The 18,848-nt window shown below is 39.3% G+C and overlaps 1 protein-coding gene across 5 annotated transcripts in view; it reads left to right on the top strand.

The window, feature by feature from the left end:
• Positions 1 to 18,848, top strand: part of DIP2C (disco interacting protein 2 homolog C) — a 309,807-nt gene that overhangs the window by 220,474 nt on the left and 70,485 nt on the right. For all 5 annotated transcript variants that reach the window (XM_038160679.1, XM_038160697.1, XM_038160689.1 and 2 more), the window contains 8 exons: positions 8,235 to 8,358; positions 8,973 to 9,082; positions 10,425 to 10,527; positions 10,908 to 10,972; positions 12,754 to 12,847; positions 12,964 to 13,083; positions 13,945 to 14,059; positions 17,855 to 17,994. In XM_038160679.1, coding sequence (XP_038016607.1) covers positions 8,235 to 8,358; positions 8,973 to 9,082; positions 10,425 to 10,527; positions 10,908 to 10,972; positions 12,754 to 12,847; positions 12,964 to 13,083; positions 13,945 to 14,059; positions 17,855 to 17,994 — 871 coding nt within the window. The remainder of the gene's footprint in view (positions 1 to 8,234; positions 8,359 to 8,972; positions 9,083 to 10,424; positions 10,528 to 10,907; positions 10,973 to 12,753; positions 12,848 to 12,963; positions 13,084 to 13,944; positions 14,060 to 17,854; positions 17,995 to 18,848) is intronic.

The raw sequence follows: 18,848 nt of genomic DNA, 5'->3' as shown, positions 1-18,848 counted from the left end.
AATATGTACATTTTAAGATCTTAGCATGCTTAAATGGATAAATCCGCATTCGTTCCATGAAAAAAATAAAGAAACAACATGGTTTTGAGGGTTAAAAAATCTAATATGTCTTTCCCTGTTGCTATTCTCTGAGGTCTAATGACATTTTAAAGCACATAGATAGGTGTAAATTTGATTTATTTTGGAACATCTGATACCACATCCACCCAGTAAACTATAAAATCCAGCTGTCCAAGTAAATACTCTGTGTCAAATGAATAACTTAGCCTAATTTGGCTGCACCTCTTGGGTATTTTTTAAAAAAATATGTATCTATATATGGATATATAAATATACACTTACACATGTGTGTATATATATATTTCTATAAAGGAATATCTACAGATTCAGACTGTTTATCTTTTGCCACAATGTTTAAATATCAAATTAATAACACAATAACAGAGATGTCAGTTAAAAAGGCAACATGATCTATACTCTATAAATAAAGCTATGCAATCTCACAGCATATACTATTTCAAATATCTTTGCATTTGTTTATATGGAAAGGCAACTGGAGTGGAAACAATGAGATGAAAATTGTGTTCTGAGTAGTCCCAGAAGGAATACCTCTGCCTGGTCAAATGGCACTGGATTGCTTCTGGCATCCGTGGGAAGATGTCATTCCTGTCATCACACAATGGCCTAGGCTGTTATTTTATGCTTTCCCATTATTTGTTCTCTGTTCTGCATGCTTCAGTACATTCTGGCAGTGGACATCTTTTGGGTTGCTTTCTGGAAGACAGAGATGTGGATTAGCAAATAGACCAGCAATTATATTTTATACTATACTATAGGCTTACAGAATAATGAGCTGATTCAGGATGAGCTATTTCAGGTAGTTATATTAGCAGCCATTTTTAATATTTAAAGTTTGTACTAGCAGCTTTAATACTGTTCTACATTTTCATAAAGAAGAGTTTTTCACAGCTCTGTGCAGAATTTTGTCCTTGGCAATTTAAAACTGAGCAGTAATTTTTTGCAGCCAGATAGACTTTTGCCTTACAGATTACTCTGCAGACATCTGTACCCACATGGAAGTAGCAGCTCTTGCTTTACCAGCATATAGATTTTGTATGTATTCCCTTTTCTTTGTAGCATAACTGTTATTTTTTTAATAATTTGATGGGATTTTTTCCCAGTTCACTGTTAGGTGAAGGTGCATCTTGCCTTGCTTTTTCCTTCTACATCCCACCTTTATGTTGACAGAGTACCTAGAATACCCCCAGAACTTCAGGGGATGTGTGACCTGGCATCTGGGATGGATTGTCTGAACATCCAGCAGCCATGCAGCATTCTCCAGTTTTATTCCCAGAAAGCTTCCTGGTGTTTGGCAAAGAAAAATTGGAAATTGAAATTCCTGCAGCATGGCTTTGGCTCTTTAGGTTTGGGACATCTGATTTAAAATTAAAAACCGAAATCCCAAACCAACTCTTCATTCTAAAAGCAGCAGTCAGGGGTTCTGCAGTCAGTGTAACAATAGAAGAAGCAGAATTTTTATTTCTCCTTCTTTCCCTGAATTTGGTACCATTGCAATGCCTTTATCATCAACACTCCCCAAAATTGTTAGAGCTAATCCTCATCCCTTCATTTATAGGCTCTGTTCTCTCAGAATGGTGTCCCTCTCTCAAAATTTTTTTATGTTTCCCAAACATTAGCAAACAATGTGTCTTACACAGCATCTCTTCCTTCAGAACTGCCACTTATGTTAATCTTGGAGTGTTATAAACGCTTTCAACGATGTGAGTTGGAAACTATGTTATAGAATGTGCTGTCAAAGTAGATGAGATGGGAGTTTCAACATGGTTGAGTTTTATTTCAAACAGTGATTTACTATGTCCCTCATAAAAAGATTTTAAAATAAGGTTTTGATTTCTTTATATTTTTTAGGTCAATGTTTTTTTCCATTTGATCGGCGCCGTGAAAAATATTATTATTCTGCTCTGACACAGTCAGGGGAGCTAATCAGTTTTAATCTAAAAATAACATTTTTGTCCTCCAAGCACATTCACAGTTATGCTCAGTCACATGCTGTGAACATAGGAAGAAATCTATCCCTCACAGATCTTCATGGCCTCCTTATCATAGCCAGAATTTGTAGCAGGGTGTGTGTGACATGAAAGCATGTAAAAATTAATTTCTCACTCAAAATGCTATTTCCTAGCCTATTAGATTTAATGCTATGTGTGCTTCCAGCAGGCATTTCTGTACTTTTCCAGATGCTGGCTCTCACAGTGGGATTGGAAGAATTGTGTGTTGTCATAGGAAATCTGGAGAGACCCACTCCAGGATACTTGAGGTTTTTTTAAAGAATGCTTCATACGGGGTAAAAACTGGTTTTGAGGAGCTCTTTTTATTAAATCCTGAAAAGTTATTAAGGCTTTAACAGTAGCCAGGGTGGTATATCTCTTCCAAGATAGTGAAATTTTCCCAGTCATATCTTTCTTTGAAAGAAGAATTCTAGTCCGAAGGAAATACACCTTGACATCTTTCCTAGTGTTTCAGGGCTCGAGATAAAATGAGCTTTGCTTTCTCTCAGCTTTGCTCATTGTAGGGCTGTAGCGTGCCAGAAACACTGGAGCTCTACATGTTTTTGAGCATCTTTTGACAATGCATCTCTTTCTCCCCTGCATTTAAAATATGTAGAAAATGTTTCATGTATTCTTTTCAGTGGCATCGTCTTCCAGTCCCTCCAAAGAATGTAAGTAAGTTCCCTGAGCCCCACCAGAGCCCCCTGTGCAGAGTGCTGGGCCCTGCAAGCCCTGTGCCTGTGCATTCCTCTTCATGCACTTCAGCACTGGAGCACCAAGAAGACCTTGCTCAGTTTGCCACGGTGAATCTTAGATCCTTTGAAGTCTGTGTTTCCTTATTACATTTTCAAGTTTAGGAAATGGTGGTTTCCTGGAGAGAATATCATATTTCATGCAGTGTCCACTGCCAAAAATAACCATTGTCTCGCTTTTATTAAGATTTTTGGACGTTAAGATGTTCATAGTTGCAAATTTCACATGCAAATTGCAGGCAGATACCAACGCTGTTGTCTGAGGAGACAGTTAATTTCTTCATCTTAAAGCTGGGTATGAAGATTGTGTCTGCACTGTGTTTAATTTTTTCTAAGGTCTTTGTGGTTTTGTTTTTTTTAAAATAAGGTTTCCTTGATGCCTCTTTTGGCTCAGAACTGGTGATGCTTGGCCTTTACATCTGATCATTGCCTTGCTTGTTCTCTACCAGCAAATTTTTGTTAGGGTAAGGGCACTGGAACTCAAATAAGCATTGTAACAGAAAACAAGATTAGTTCAGTCTGTGATGCTCCACCACATAATTCTCATTTTGAAAGCAGTCTGGGATTTACAAGTGAACAGAAGTAACCTTTATCAGGCCAACCTTTACACAGGCTGTCTCTTCCTTCCTTATTAGACAAGGACATGCACTCTCACTCACGGAGACAGGATCATAACTGTTTTCCTTCACACAGATACTCTCACAAAGCATTACAGAAATGACATTAACAGCATGCTGAAATGCAAGCACACGTGGGATTTTTTTTTATCCTGACAATGAATTATCACTCTGCAGCAGGAAGAAGACAGTTTGCCTCCAAGTACTGGTGAAAACCTTTAGGGAACCTTTAATAAAAGTCTTTAGAGAACTTTTGAATGGCTGCCTACAGCAGAGAGGATTTCTGGCTTGCTTCATCTGAAAGATTGATCTCTCTAGGTGTGTGCAGACATAGTCTAATGCTATGCACACCTCAATTTTCATACCCCAGCAAGTGCTGTGCCTTCAAGAAATGTAAAGTGGTAGTTCCAAAGTCAGCAATTGGTCTCAAACTTCATGCTGCAATACCTCAGCTCAGTGTTTTGCCTTCCACCTGCATTACATGTTACTTTAGACTGTGAGTTGTGGAGGATTTGACCATGAGCATCTCTGGCAAGTCTCTCTCTGTCTGCAGTTGGGGCTGCATTCAGTTATTTCACCTGGTCTCCACTAGCTCCCTGAGGTTCCTCCTACCTTCACAACATTCAGCAAAATAAAGTGTTTATGGCAAGTGGGGGGGTTGCCAAGTAGCAGATAAAAAATAGCAAGTAACACATCTGACAAACCAGTATGTCATGAAAATCTATTCCCTCACAGGTAGAAGATTGATTTTACTTTGAGGGGAAGAGGATTTGGAGGTTTTGGCAGAATATTATTTGATTGTGTCTCTTTGCAACTTACAAAGTAGTTTTCACCATTGCAACCATTCATTTCACATTAGTCAAAAGGCAGGCCAATAGTTTGTCTGTCAAATCTGTAATAATCATTGCCCTTAAATGCCTCAGGCAAAGGATTGCACTTTTAGCTCAAACTTCATTTTTCAAACCCAACTTTTGCCCAGGTCCTCACTGTTCTGGGCCTGTCATGCTGAGGTATGAGGAGCAGCAAAGACTGTTGTGTGACATGGTTGAGTGTGTAAGGAACATTGTGGTGTGTCTGTGGGATGTATAAAGGTTTCAGATCTTCCACCTCCTGGCTGTCTGGCCAGTATCCCAACACCACTTGAGTAGTTAGAGACAAGTTCTTCTGTGGGGCACCAGTTATCACAGAAGCACCTATATGGGGCAAGGGAAGTCAACCCCCTCTTCATGTCTCTGTTCTCTGCAGTAGCTTTAGATTCTGGGTCAGGATGGAACCACCAGAAGCAAGCAGAAGGTGAGGATAACTAGTTATGAGATGTGAGAGACTGAGACTGAAGGTAGAATTGATGGACACCAAGTAGGAGACTACCAGAAAGTTTCATTGTGTTCATATTGCAAAATCCTCTGGCCTTTGAGAAGAGTGTCTTTCACAGCACCTCTGCTTCAGCATCTTGATTTGCTTTTATCTTGCAAGGTAGGATTTATTGTGGCCACCAAAGCATGGTGTGGGATTTGAAAGTCTGTGAAACACACTGCCCATGCCTGGTGAAAGTCTTCCAATCTCCTGTGGCAGTGTTATATCGCATGATTGTTCAGTCATGTTTTCCTAACAATTGAAAGAATATCTGTTCAGAAAAGAATAGGGTGAAGATTTTAATGCTGTTTGAGGTGGGCTGTCCTGATGTAAAGCAGTGTGTTATTACAAACTGTTACATGTGCATAGATTGTATTAAGAAATCTGTGTATGTCTGTGAACTGCTACAGAGGAATGATTAATATTTATGTGGGCATCCTCTAAGACAGTCGATTTGGCACCAAGGGAAAGCAGAGTCATTCTTTCCTGTTTTATCTAAAAACCTCTACACTGTTAATACAAGTTTCTTTCTTCTGTTTTGTTCTTTTGCTGGGAGAAGAATTTGACAGGTGATTTCTTAGCTGATGCATCCCTCAGGGCCATGGTATGCTGATGCTTGAGGATCCACACTTCCTACTTTTCTACTGGTTTCCTTATGTTACATTTCTTAATGGAATTTGTTAGGTTAATTTCTGTTTACAAAGTCCAGCATTAAATGGAATTTCATTGCTTGAGAATTGGCATTTTCTTGATATAGTGGTGAAACAATTTGTGGCAGTCTTTTATAGGATATAGTTACAACAACATTGTAATTTAAAATTGAGATCAATGCCATTGCTGCATTCAATTATAAAATTTATATGCCTTTTTTAATTGGTAGTTAGAAATTTGTACATATACTAGTAAGCATTTATTAGATTAAATTTAATAGGAAATTGTGAGCAATGGTAGTATGAATCTGATATTTTAAGGAACTCATGACCTCCCTTTATAGATGATAGAATAGCAGGTCTCAGAAGCTGTCATGACCAAGGAGTGGTGTTCTCCATGAAACACTCCAGCCTTCCTCTTCCTGCCATTCCTTCTGAGGGACCCTCAGGAGAGCCATCCCTCCTGCACTGTTCAGGCACCCATTATTTCCTTCCTCTGAGAAGACTCCAAGAGTGGAGACAGGTCCCATCCTCATGTGGAACCAGGATTACATCTTGCTAAGTGCTTGGCCCATAGGTTTGACAACAGAGATGGGGAGCAGCTGACCTGAGAGTCAGTGAGGACAATAATTAATGCTGGACAAAGCCCATTAAGTCCTGGAAGCTCCACTGGTGCAGGTGTGGTGGGGCCAACAACATACTCTCCAAAGTGTTGTTCATGGAGACACCAGTATTATTCTCTGCTGTTCAAAGAACACTCTCATTGTCTGGTTTTGTATGGGCAAAGATGATACACAAGCTTACATTTAAAAAGCCTTGCTGAAAAAATCCTTTTCATTTCTTTCCTGGTTGTATAAACATTCTGGCTATAGTAAGAAAAAGCAAATACAATAGTTCTGGATAGGAGGAGTTATATAGCATGGACTTTGACAGATCAGTTAATTGTCTCACATTGCTTGCTCAGCTATCAAAGTTCTGACAATTGCTGCCATATACATATTTTGAGGTGGTATGGAAAAATAAGCTTTTGCTTTTCCTCTGTTCTCATTGCTTCTCCATTTTAGATGGTTTTATTTGACTACATAAAAATTGCATTAAGAATTAGTCAGTTAGGCTCTCGGGCTTTCTTTCCATCATACAATTTTGCTTTGAATAAATCAATAGATTAAGGCAACTGTTCCATATTTCTGGTTGTTTCCATTGTTGAGTGTGCTCTGTGGTTGATTTGAAAGATATTTTAATTTGATCTTTTGAGTCTCTTTAGGCGGTTTTCAGTAGAATAATTCTGTGAAGAAAGGGTCAATATTTCTATGTGCATTTACATGTAGGGCTTTGCTCTGTTGAAGAGCCTGTTGGAGAGATGTAAAAAGAGTAATGACAACACACTATACATAAAGCAGATGTAACGCTGTAGAAGCACAGCATCTCCTAAAGAACAACTATGGCCTAGACTGGGAAATCTTTACATGACTTCTTAGTCTCACTGCTTCTACCCCCTTGATGAAAGTAAAACGTAATGAGCTTACTCTAATGGGCACTTGACTGTATGTGGTGCTCCTGAAATGTGCTTGTAATTACTCAATGAAATGGTTATTGACAAATCAGGTTACATCAGCATAAATAGGGAAACCCTCACCACTGTACACCCATCATAACATCTTAATGGTTGAAAGCTTTCTCCAGGTGGAAGCATCTGTGATCCATAATATTTCCTAGAATTGTCACAAAATCACAGAACAGTTGAGGTTGGCAGAGATGTGTGGAGGTGACCTGGTCCAGTTTCCCCACTCAAACAGGGTGCCCAGGACTATATCCATGGTAGCTTTTGGATATCTCCAAGTATGGAAACTCTAGAACCTCTAAGGGTACTTCGTGCCAGTCACCCTCCCAGTAAAAAGGCATTTCCTGATTGTCAAAGGGAGCCTCCTCTGTTTTGGTTTGTGTCCGTTGCCTCTGGTCCCAGCACTGGGCAAAGTAAGGAAAGAACCTGGCTCCATCTCCTGCACACCCTCTCTTCAGGTGTTTGTACACACTGATTAGATCCCTCCCTAAGCATGCTCTTCTCAAGGCTGAGCAGTCCCAGCTCTCACTCTTTCCTCATAGGAGAGATGCTCCAGCCCCTTAATTATCATAGTGGCCCTTTGCTGACTCTCTCCAGTAGCTCTGTGTCTTCTGCCTGGAAGCCCGGAACTGGTGCCAGCGCTGGAGATGTGCCTCACTGGTGCTGAGGGGCAGGATGCCCTCCCTCAGCCTGCTGGCAATGCTTTGCCTCACACAGCTCAGGATGCCATTTGCCTTCCTCATGCCAGGGCACATTGCTGGTTCACACTCAGCTTGCTGTCCACCAGGACCCCCAGGTTCTTCACAAAAAACTGCTCTCCAGACCATTCTGGCACAGGGGTTTGTTCCTCCACAGGTGCAGGACTTTGGATTTACCTTTGGTGCACTTTATGAGGGCCCTGTCTAGCAATTTCTCCAGGGATCCCTCTGGATGGAACAACCCTCTGTCAGATCAGGCATTCCTCCCAGCCACTTGTCATTTCTGAAGAGATGCAAGAGCAGATGCCATCTGATGGCTTCCACTGTCTTTATGATTTATGCTGCTATAGACAAGAGGATACCTAGCTTGTGGAATTCCTTTGTCAATGTACAGATGAGTTTTGATAGTCACCTAAAAGGAAATCAATTTAAAGGAAAGAGACTGTTTGCCTCTCAAGATAATGTGCCCAAAGCACAAAAGTGCTTTCATCCTGTAATCACTTCTAATCAATTCTGTGTTTTGTCATCTCTTAGGATGCAGGAAGTCAACAAATAGGCTTTTTGCTTGGAAGCTGTGGAGTTACTGTGGCCTTGACCAGCGATGCATGCCATAAAGGACTGCCTAAAAGCCCCACAGGGGAGATACCACAGTTCAAAGGTAACCTAGCCCTAGTTTATCATGGCTTTCACTGGTCATTTCCTACAACAGACTGCACTTGTTTAGTGGGTGTGGGTGAGGATCAGGCTGTGATGAAACCCTTGCCACAGCAGCAGCTGGGCTGCTGGGACACCGCTGTCCTGGTGTGTCACCGTGGCAGTGGTGGCTGTGCCAGCCTCATGGATGGAGAGCAGCACCAGTGCTCCCAATGCAGTTCTCTGCTGGCTCAGCCAGGCTGCTGAGACCATCTGTAGCCACATTCAACCAACAGACTTAGGACTGTAGTAGATGAGCAGTGTTCATATAATTCTCTCCTTTAGTGAGGTGTAGAGACAGTACCTTCTGATGGGGGAGTGTTAATGAAACTGCTGGGGCCAATAACAGCCTAAAGTGCCCAGCCATTCCCTCAGGGACTGCCTAAAACACCTCAGTAGCTGTGTTAGAAAAGCAGATCTGCAAAATCTTCTTTCCCATATTACACTAAGGTTCAAAGGAAGCAATATTTAGGTAATGGTGACACAGACTTTTCAAGAATAAAACGCTGGCAGGGAAGGCTTTTGTCTTGTCTTATCCAGTAGAAACTCGATGAAAGCTGGCTTTTGTTTGTACCTCAGGCTGGCCAAAGCTGCTGTGGTTTGTCACTGAGTCTAAACACCTCTCCAAGCCACCTCGTGACTGGTTCCCACACATCAAGGATGCCAACAATGACACAGCTTACATTGAGGTGAGTTAATGAAGATGCATCTTCTCCTCAAATCATTACATATGGCACTCTGGATTAGGTAAACATCATTATTCATTCAGTAGTCACAGAAGCAAAGAACATCCTGCTTTAGCTTGTTAATAAGTAATGTTTTTTAATAAATTCAACCAATACTGATTTCAGAAAAGTCAATGGAATGTTAAATTGTATTCTGGGTGTTTCTAACATTAACATTTTTACGTGGCTGCTGCAGTGTTATATTACATTTGCCTTGAGCAGTCTTGGTTCTGTTCAGTGTGGGCTTGCCCACTAGCCTTGGGATGGATAGATGACAAGGTTCACAGTGAAGCTTCAGTTCTTATAGCACAACCTTCAGACCCTTTGAAAAAGAAAGAATTTCTTGTTCAAATGCTTGCCTGTCACTTACTGCTTTATGAGTCACACTCCCAAGAACAGAACAGCATCAGGAAGGGAAAGTTAGCAATGCTGTTGAATTTAATTTTCCTCCTTTTTTCCCATCATTTTCTCCCTCTTCTGCATAGACTCAAATGCTTTGAATTCAGTGGTGTTAATATTGAATTTAAATTATTCTTCAAAGGAACTAAGTGTGGATGAATGGACCAAAGGTGTTTCCTGCCTTTGTGCAGTCAGGACACTGGGATAAAGAAGCAGAGATGTCTTCACTCTCAATCTTGCTGATTATCTTCATAATGGAGAAAGATAAATGTTTAATTTATTATCTGCCCCTGATAGTTCTCAGACACTTACATAAAGTTACAACAATTATTTCAATAATCACCAATGGCCTCCCACCTCTTTTCTGCTGCTTTCTCACGAGTCTCACATTTTTCTGATCAAAGAGCTTGTGTCTTTCAGACTGTATATATATAGATTATTATCACAGCACCCAGCAAGGATTCTGCAGTCAGCTCTTATCACATGCCTTATAAGATGCAGAAGGGAGAAGCTGGGGTTTAGTGGTTGGCCTATAAAATCTAACATGTAAACACTGAACGGACTGAACTAGGTTATTCTCTGCTAAATCTAGCCAGTCCATTAGTCACTGACATGATCAAAATTGTTTGAGTTATGTTTCCATAATGCCTGTTTTCAAACAACACATGGATTTCAGATATCAAACCTGTGAATCTTCAGTCAAAAGAGAAAGCCAATCTGAAAAAAAAAAAAATTGCTTTTAACAAAGGATTGCCTCCAAAACAACCCAGTGCTGCTGCCTTCTTAAAATAGAGTCGTTAGATGTGTCCATCATTCACCTGCAGAGGAAACTCTTTAAACATAGCTATTAAATAATGGAATTATGGCAATTCTTTCACACTGATTTTCCCTGCTTATTTCTTTTTAGTACAAAACATGTAAAGATGGAAGTGTGCTTGGGGTGACTGTGACAAGGATTGCACTGCTGACACACTGCCAAGCTCTGACCCAGGCATGTGGATACACAGAAGGTACGGAGTGTGCTCATCATCCTTAAAACATGTGTACATCATCACTGTACATCATCCTTAAAATCAAGTGGGGATTGTCATTTCTTTCTCATCAGTCTCCTATATTGTGTTTTACACAGTCTGGTGCCAAAGGCTTCTAGATTTAAAAGCATGATTTTTTTTTCATTTGTTTCAGGAAATATGTTCATGTTTAAAATATCTATAGGAGAGGTACAAATAATGTCTTAAGCAATATAAATCCTGCAGTGGAGATTTACTTTGAAAGTTAACCTTTGAGGTCATCAGTCATGTTATACTGAAGCTTCCTTCCTTTGAGTAGGTTTGCCTTGGGTCATTGCCATGTTCTAAAAAATAAATTCTGCTTTGTTTTTGTTGGACAGCTGAAACAATTGTGAATGTACTAGATTTCAAGAAGGATGTTGGTTTATGGCATGGAATTCTTACAGTAAGTATTTTTTTCTATTCTCTCTGAGTATTTGAAAATAAACTTTACCTAATATGCTTAGTGCTGTCACAAACTGGGATGTCCTACAGTTTCTTCTAATACAATTTTTTCTGCTTTGAAAGCATAATAAATGTCATTTAAACCCATGATCTTCTCCTAGTGCATTTACCCATAATGAGCATGGTAAAGATGTCAGTGTATTTTTATGTATCATGTCAAGTACTGTGATCCCATTCTTATCATGTTATCTCACCAATATGTGATTTTGAGATCAAACTTTATAGCAGAAACAAATCAAATTAGTACTTTCCTCTGTAGGGATATGATCCAATGGCACAGTTCTATTGTCCCTGACTAGCTTCCCTGTCAAAACTCCCACCAACAGATGGTTTTGCTAACATTAAGTATTCCCAATACTTTAAATTGCATTAATTTGCTACTTGATGTTGGAATGTCGCCTTCAATTGACATGGGAGACAATTGATGTATTTTTAAGGATTGCTTCTTAAGGTGCTGTTGCATTCAGTGACTGACAAATTGTTTACTATTCACTGATCATTTTAAGAACAGATGTCAAGTCTTGAAGGGTCATTGTTTTGGGATCCCATGATTTTGGGGGTCCCCAGGATTCCCAGTGGTCTGATCTGTTTTTCCCATGCAGTGTTACACTGTTCTCACTATCAAAGTGCAGTAATAACATTTCTGAAGCAGATATGATTAGGCTTAACACCTAAAAGTATCTCATGTTAAAAAACCATCTTTATCACTGGTTGAAAGCAAATGTCTAATAGAGCTGTTCTGTGCCTTCCTTTGCTATTAATCTTGTTCTGAACTTCATTTTTTCAGTACTTGCCTGTTTTCCTGTACCTGTGCTTGTGCCAGACTGAAAGGATAACTATCTTTTGCAGCTCTCCAAGTGTTTAGATGACTAACCCACTGGGACACTTAACCTTTCTTAAACCTAGGTTTTCCAAAACATACTCTATTTAACCTGAGCTGCTATGAGGGGAAGCGTGTTGCCCTGAGGAGATATTTCTAAATGCTAACAGAAGTAAAACAGCAGCTCGTTTACAGGGTGTGTGTGTTTAACACTGGGAAATCACTGATGCAATTGATGGGCTCAGACTGAGAGATCAGCTTTGGGTTTGTCATTGGTTTCACTCAGCTGCATTTTCTATACTTCCTGGAACTTTTCCTGACCTTGTTGAAAATACTGGAATTAGCTCACCTGGAGAGAGACTAAAACCTTCTTCATTAATGTTCTTTTAAAAGAAATTGATTTCTGCTTAGTCTGTGATTTCAATTTCTTTGTCTCCTGTCTTTTAAATAATTTGTGCTCCACTACCATTGGTAGCTTTTAGTCTTCCCAGAGATGGATTTCCATAGATAGATGTCTTGCTGCTTTAGTCCTTTTTAGCACAATTTTCATATATATGGCAGATTATCAGACTTAGAGATAATATTTAGCTGCATAGCAAACATGCAGACATTCTTCACCCAATGTTCTTTTTTTTTTAAATTTTTTTCTATTTAGAGTGAACCTCTTTGAGTATGAATAGAAAGAAAATGGTTTTTTTCAGTACTGCATAAAAGTGACAATCTGATTAGTGTAAATCCTTAATCCTTAATTTAAGCATGTCTGTTTCATCTTCATCTAGGTAGCTAGATAGGAAAAGATGAATGCCAGAACAGAGTGATTTGCATAGATGCCCCTGCCCATAACATAATATGAGTAGTTGCCACATTTTTTTTATAAAACCCTTTTATCTTTTTGATTTCAGAGTGTCATGAATATGATGCATGTCATCAGTATTCCATACTCCTTAATGAAAGTGAATCCTCTGTCATGGATACAAAAAGTCTGTCAATACAAAGGTAAGGAGCAAGAATATAAGAAGTTTGCTCAATAGTCAAAATCAGAAGTGCAAATTGATAACACAGCTGTCTAGCTTTTCTATGGTGTGTTAGTAATTTTCTCATTGTTGTTGCAGCAAAAGTTGCCTGTGTGAAGTCCAGAGACATGCACTGGGCGTTGGTGGCACATCGAGACCAGAGGGACATCAACCTCTCCTCGCTGCGGATGCTGATAGTGGCTGATGGTGCCAACCCATGTAAGCTCTGCTGCTCCAGCACAGGACAGAGCAGGAAGGGGTTTCTTCTCTCTTGCACTTAAAGCTTCAATCTTCACCCATCTTAGCTAAAATATTTGCAAAATATGCAGTTTGTCTACTACAAACAGTGTGACATTTATGGAAACAGTAATCAGTCTGGGATTTTTTTCAAAGTATATTTTTCTTTACCTCATCCTGAAACAAACTTGATATTCCATGTAATGTAAGTTGCAGTAAATCTAGTTTTGTTTATCATCACAGTCGTGTATAAAGACTGAACGAATAAAAGCTGAAGCAATGAAGACCTTAAGCTATAGAAAGGATCAGAACATTTCCCCTGAATGACAGTTCTCAGGTGCAGAAGTAACTGAGAATTTTAGGGGAATACTTAAGCTACTCTAGAGAAACATATCTGAATCACTTCATGGCAATTAACAGCATGAGCTGTTTCTCTGTATTATTTAAGATACCAGCATAGAGGTGTTCTGCTTGGTTGTAGTAGTTTGTTTGGAATTTATGAGTTAAATCCTTAATTTCCCTCATCCTATAAAAGAACACTGCAATGAAATTGATACTGTAAATCTAGCAGTAATGGCTTTTCTATGTAAGCATAATGTAAAGATTTCATGTTTAAAAATTAGTCTTTATTCCCTGTACACATATACACAACTGCTTATACATACATACATACATAAATATAGTTGTAGCAGCTATGATGTATTTCCCAGTGGACAAGGATCATTTTTAAATTATTTTTCCTGAAAAGCCTATATATTAAACAGTAAATTTGCAGCTTGAATAGCATCACTTCAGAAATCAAATTATTTTTCTCTCTGATTATTTTTTTTTTCCTTACCCCAGGGTCCATTTCTTCCTGTGATGCATTTCTCAATGTCTTCCAAAGTAAAGGTCTAAGGCAGGAGGTCATTTGTCCCTGTGCTAGTTCACCAGAAGCTCTCACTGTGGCTATTCGAAGGTATGTGTTACACCAGTGAAAATAGACCCACTGAATGTGTACATCTGGTAATTTAAAAAAAAAATTAAATATGAATCTGCATATTTAACTCCTATATGATATGAACAGTTTGCAATTTGTTTATGTCCAAGGAAGACATACGAGAAAAAATTTAAGAGTAATGATTTAACTTCAGAATGCTTTATGGCTCCCATTGCTGTAATTTTATCTCATTTTAAATTAAATAAGTTGAAATGCAAAAGGAAGTTCTGTAAATAAAAATGTAAAAATGCCACCGTAAGCATAAAATTAATTAAAATGAGAGAATTAAGTGGAATTGCCATTGAGGAAAACAGTATTCTTAAGTACTCTGTTTAGAGAGAATTATGACCTTCTGCAGGCTGCTTTTGGCTGACAGGCACTTTTTAACCATTCACAGACTCTCAGTAATCATCTGGAAATGCTCTTTGAGTCTGAGGAATGTGGGACTAAAAATAAATAAATTCCACTAAAACTGCTAAATGCTGCTAGAACTGTTAAGTGCTATGGATATACAGTGTTTTTCAGGTTGGAAAAGACCTTTAAGATCATTGAATCCAACCATTAACCCAGCACTGCAAAGCCTTCACTAAACTGTGTCCCTGAGTGCCCCTTCCACACATCTTCTAAATACCCAAGGATGGTGTCTCAGCCCCTTCCCTGGGCAGCTTGTTCCAATGCTTCATGACCCTTTGGGGGAAGAAATTTTTCCTAAAATCCAGTCTAAACCTCCTCTGGCACAACTTGAGGTCATTTCCTCTTGTTCTGTCACTTGTTACCTGGGAGAAAAGACCCACCTGGCTACAGCCCCCTTTCAGGCTACAACCTTCTTTATCACTTAGGAAGTGATAAGGTCCCCTCTGAGCCTCCTTTCCTCCAGGCTAAGCCCTCCAGCACCCTCAGCCTCTCATAAGCCTTTACTCCAGCAGCACTACCCTGTTAGGAGGGCTGTAGCACACAGTAAATGGTGTAAGTATTGTCTGTTTTGGCAGAGTTTTCCAAAAATTGTACATTGAACAGTAAGCACTTTGTTTTTAAGTTCATGTTTCTGCAGCCAATTATAATTGCTTCAGGTTAGAACATGCAATATAAACGTGTAAAGCACTAAAATAGCATTAAGTAAAATACTTCCTGCCACAAATTCCTAAATACACCGTCCAAGTGAAATTTAACTAGATTTTCAATTAGCTTTCCAACAGAACATTTACAGGAGGAAGGACATGAGGCCAAGAGTGTGGTTGGTTTTCAGCCACCTCATTATTAGTTTAGAACATCTGAAAGCAATCCATCAGGAACTTACCCTGCCCAGGTTAGTTGTCTTTCTGTGAACCACAGGATTTCAGAGAGCCCTTCACTCAGCTCCACCTGCCTGCTCTCAGCTTTATACAAGTACCAAGTGTCTTTCCCTTAGATGGATTTCCCTGCCATTGGCTCTGCAGGCCTTTGCTCCCTTGGAAGGAACTCTTGCCTGTAAGTTCAGAGAGGAAGTGAATGGGCAGCAGACATCTCTCGTGCTGAGCACTGAGCAGGTTTTTAATTTCCTGGGCTGACCCAGGAAAATTTGGCTCAAATCACAGATTAGGAAGTGGGAAAACTTCATAATGGCGTGACTGGTGTGCCCTTTCTAGACATAAGCTCTGTGCCTGTAGCTCTCTGAAGCACTAAAAATTCATTTCCAAATTAACTAGCATTGAGACCTTACAAAGAAAAAATTATTAGCACATAGCATTGTGGATAATTCAAAATAAAAAAAAATGGCATTTTATCTTCAGTGCGTGACTGTGTAATTACAGAGCAGTTCTTACTGCAGAGAGTGTTACAGAACACATCTCCTTTTATTTGAACTCTGTTTAATGGTAGGATAATGCTAGATGAACTTGGGAGATGTAGTATTTTTCATTTTGTTCAAGCCATCTCCACTGACAGTAAAGTCATTATCATAGGATTTCCAAAGAGTTACTGCTGAAGTATGCATTAAAATGACTCCCTGCAGAGCAGAGATCCAGAGAGCTCCCTGTTAATGCTCTGACTCTTTCAAAATCTATGGTGTATTTTTACTGAGCTTCCTACAAGGAAGAGTAACAAAACCAGTTCTCAGTTGAAATAACCTTATAGTTTAGAAAAAGACAGTAATAGGCTAGAGGTGCTTCAACCTTAGTGCTGAATCACAAACTAATATTCAAAGGGATGTGTCATATAAATAATTCATGTTATTCCCTCTTGGTTTACTGCATATTAGTCTGAACCCACTTGCTTAAGGGAACGCAGAAGTTTCAGGACAGGTGTTTTTCCCTTTTAAATGGCTGACAAAAAGCAGTGGTCAAACAGATTGTATCTGTAAATGGTGGGAGGAGCTGCTCTCAAAATGCTTTGTGTGATAAGTAATGCAAGAACATGGGTGTGATGAAAGTCCAGATGGCCTCTACTTCTGGATGTTTGTGAGAAGCCTGCAGGAGACCTTTCTTCTCATGAGCTCAAAATGTGTGTTTTGGGGAGCAGGGATGAGAGAAAGTTGATCAATAATGTCGCTGAAAGTTCCTTTTATATGATGGGAGTGTTATTTATCACAGGTGCTTGTTTACTAGTGCCATTTGTTATGCTCTAATGCAATTTCAAGTGTGCTCGCATCCTTCTTTGTTGACAATGTCACTTGAGAAATATGGCTCGTAAAACCTATTAATTGAAATTTATAGAGCCCATCAGGGCAAGGCTTACATGAGCAGGACTGGCTGAGGCCCATCTAGTATTTCAAGCACAGTAGAGGAGAAATGTCACATCAAAGGACATTATCTGTTAAAAATAGTTGTGTTGTGATGGAGTATTTGTGAAAAACGCAGAATTGTGAGCTAAATATTTGCTGTTTTATCCATCCTGAAAAGAGCTGGAGTCTGCTCTTCACACATGCATAATCTGAACTCAAATCAGCACCATGTCACCTTCCAGTTTTGCATTTTAAAATGCAGGACAGTGCAAGAGTCCTTCCAGACATGAAAAGCTCTGACACGTTCCCATGCCTTGGTAACTTGCATACGTCAACACTCATTTACTCAAGCCACGCTCTCCAAAGGTATAATTGTATCCAGTGGTGCAGCAGGTGGTTTTATACTGAAACAAGCTGACAGGCATCTTGTGCTGATGCTGTGGAATTTTACAGCAATGAATCTGAGCAACCCAAGGCGTTACCGTGAGGCTGCATCCACATTTTGACCATGACTGATGAAGGCATCATTTGTTTTCATTTTCATGTGGTAAATTAGAATAGGAAGGATTCAATTATATGCACTAAAATGAAGATGGTAAAGTCCTTGTGTCTCCCACAGATACTTGACAGTAAATCTATGCTAGGTTGCCTCAAAATAGATAACATATAGAACATATCAGTTACTACTGATCAGTTCCAAATATTAGTTGTTCAGTTTCCTTCCACATCGTCTATATCATCTCCCAGTATTTTAAAAATTAGGTAACAGCTCTTTACTTGGGTGATAAGGCAATCTTTATAAATTTTTCTGAAAATTAAGTACAGGCTGTTTTGGGTAAATGTTAGGGGTTACTTTCATCTCAGCAGCCCCATATATGTGGGTTGGTACTGAATGAAAGATGTCATTACTCAGAAATGACTGAAAAACAGGATTTTATTTGGCCTAACAGGGGAGGCAGGAAGGAGGAATTTTAAACTCTTGAAACAAAGGAGTATTTGCAATAGTAGTCCATTAAGCACAAGGAAATGTTTACACCTGCCTGATGGTGCACTGATGCTCTAACCTGTGTCCGTAGGCCAACAGATGACAGCAACCAGCCGCCAGGAAGAGGAGTTCTGTCCATGCATGGGCTCACCTATGGAGTGATTCGAGTGGACTCTGAAGAAAAACTGTCTGTCCTGACTGTCCAGGATGTTGGCTTAGTGATGCCAGGAGGTGAGGAACTTCCTTTGAGACTTACTATGATTGATCAATTTAAGTTATTGGCAGTAGAAAGTTGCAGCTGAGCGTGCTTTGCTGCTGGACTACAAGCTTTGGGACTACAAACTCCTTGAAAACATTTTAGTCCAAAAGCATTACCTTACAAAACTTCATGGTTTGGAAATCCCAAGATTTCTTGTCTGCATTTGCCTCAGTCTATCTGTGCTTGCCTTAGCAACATGTATTAAATAACCTGCCACCACATCTGTTCCTAAGCTGTGAGGTGTTGGTAGAGAAAATAAGGAAGTTAAAATACTGTGGCTATAAATATCCATTAAGTCCAACCAAGACAAAAGGTTTCAGTAGGGAAAATTTTCATAGCCTATGCTAAGGATCAATCAAATTGCTATCTGAAAGCTTGCAGAATGTTTTTCCAAAGGTCTTGTGCTATCACCCAGCTACTAGATAGAGGAGGTATGACTGAAAAGTTCATGTCAGTAAATTCAAACTGAAACCAGTGCTTCTGAAGAGGAAGATAACAATTTTCATAAGGCAACTACATTTTAAATAAGATGCTATGGATACTAGAAAAGGCTAATACTGTATTTTTTTGGTAAGAGAATGTTTGTTATGGACCAAAGCAATAAAACATAATTATGTGTCTTACAAAATTTCAGTTGAACAACTTAAAATAAAGGAAGATATGATTGTTTGTTGTTTAGTAGTTATCATACAAGATATTATAATGTCCCATCTTGCACTTCATATTATGTTCTGATAAATTTAATGACAGTGCATGCTCCTGTGCTTCCTCTGAGTGAAAGGTCGTTCAAGATTTTGTACATTTGTACTTACAAGATGTATTGATT

Source organism: Motacilla alba, chromosome 2 (genome assembly GCF_015832195.1).
Source record: "Motacilla alba alba isolate MOTALB_02 chromosome 2, Motacilla_alba_V1.0_pri, whole genome shotgun sequence".
In the NCBI taxonomy this organism is placed as follows: Eukaryota; Metazoa; Chordata; class Aves; order Passeriformes; family Motacillidae; genus Motacilla; species Motacilla alba.
The sequence above is the reverse complement of the archived record's forward strand: the minus strand, read 5'-3'. Positions and strand labels throughout refer to the sequence as shown.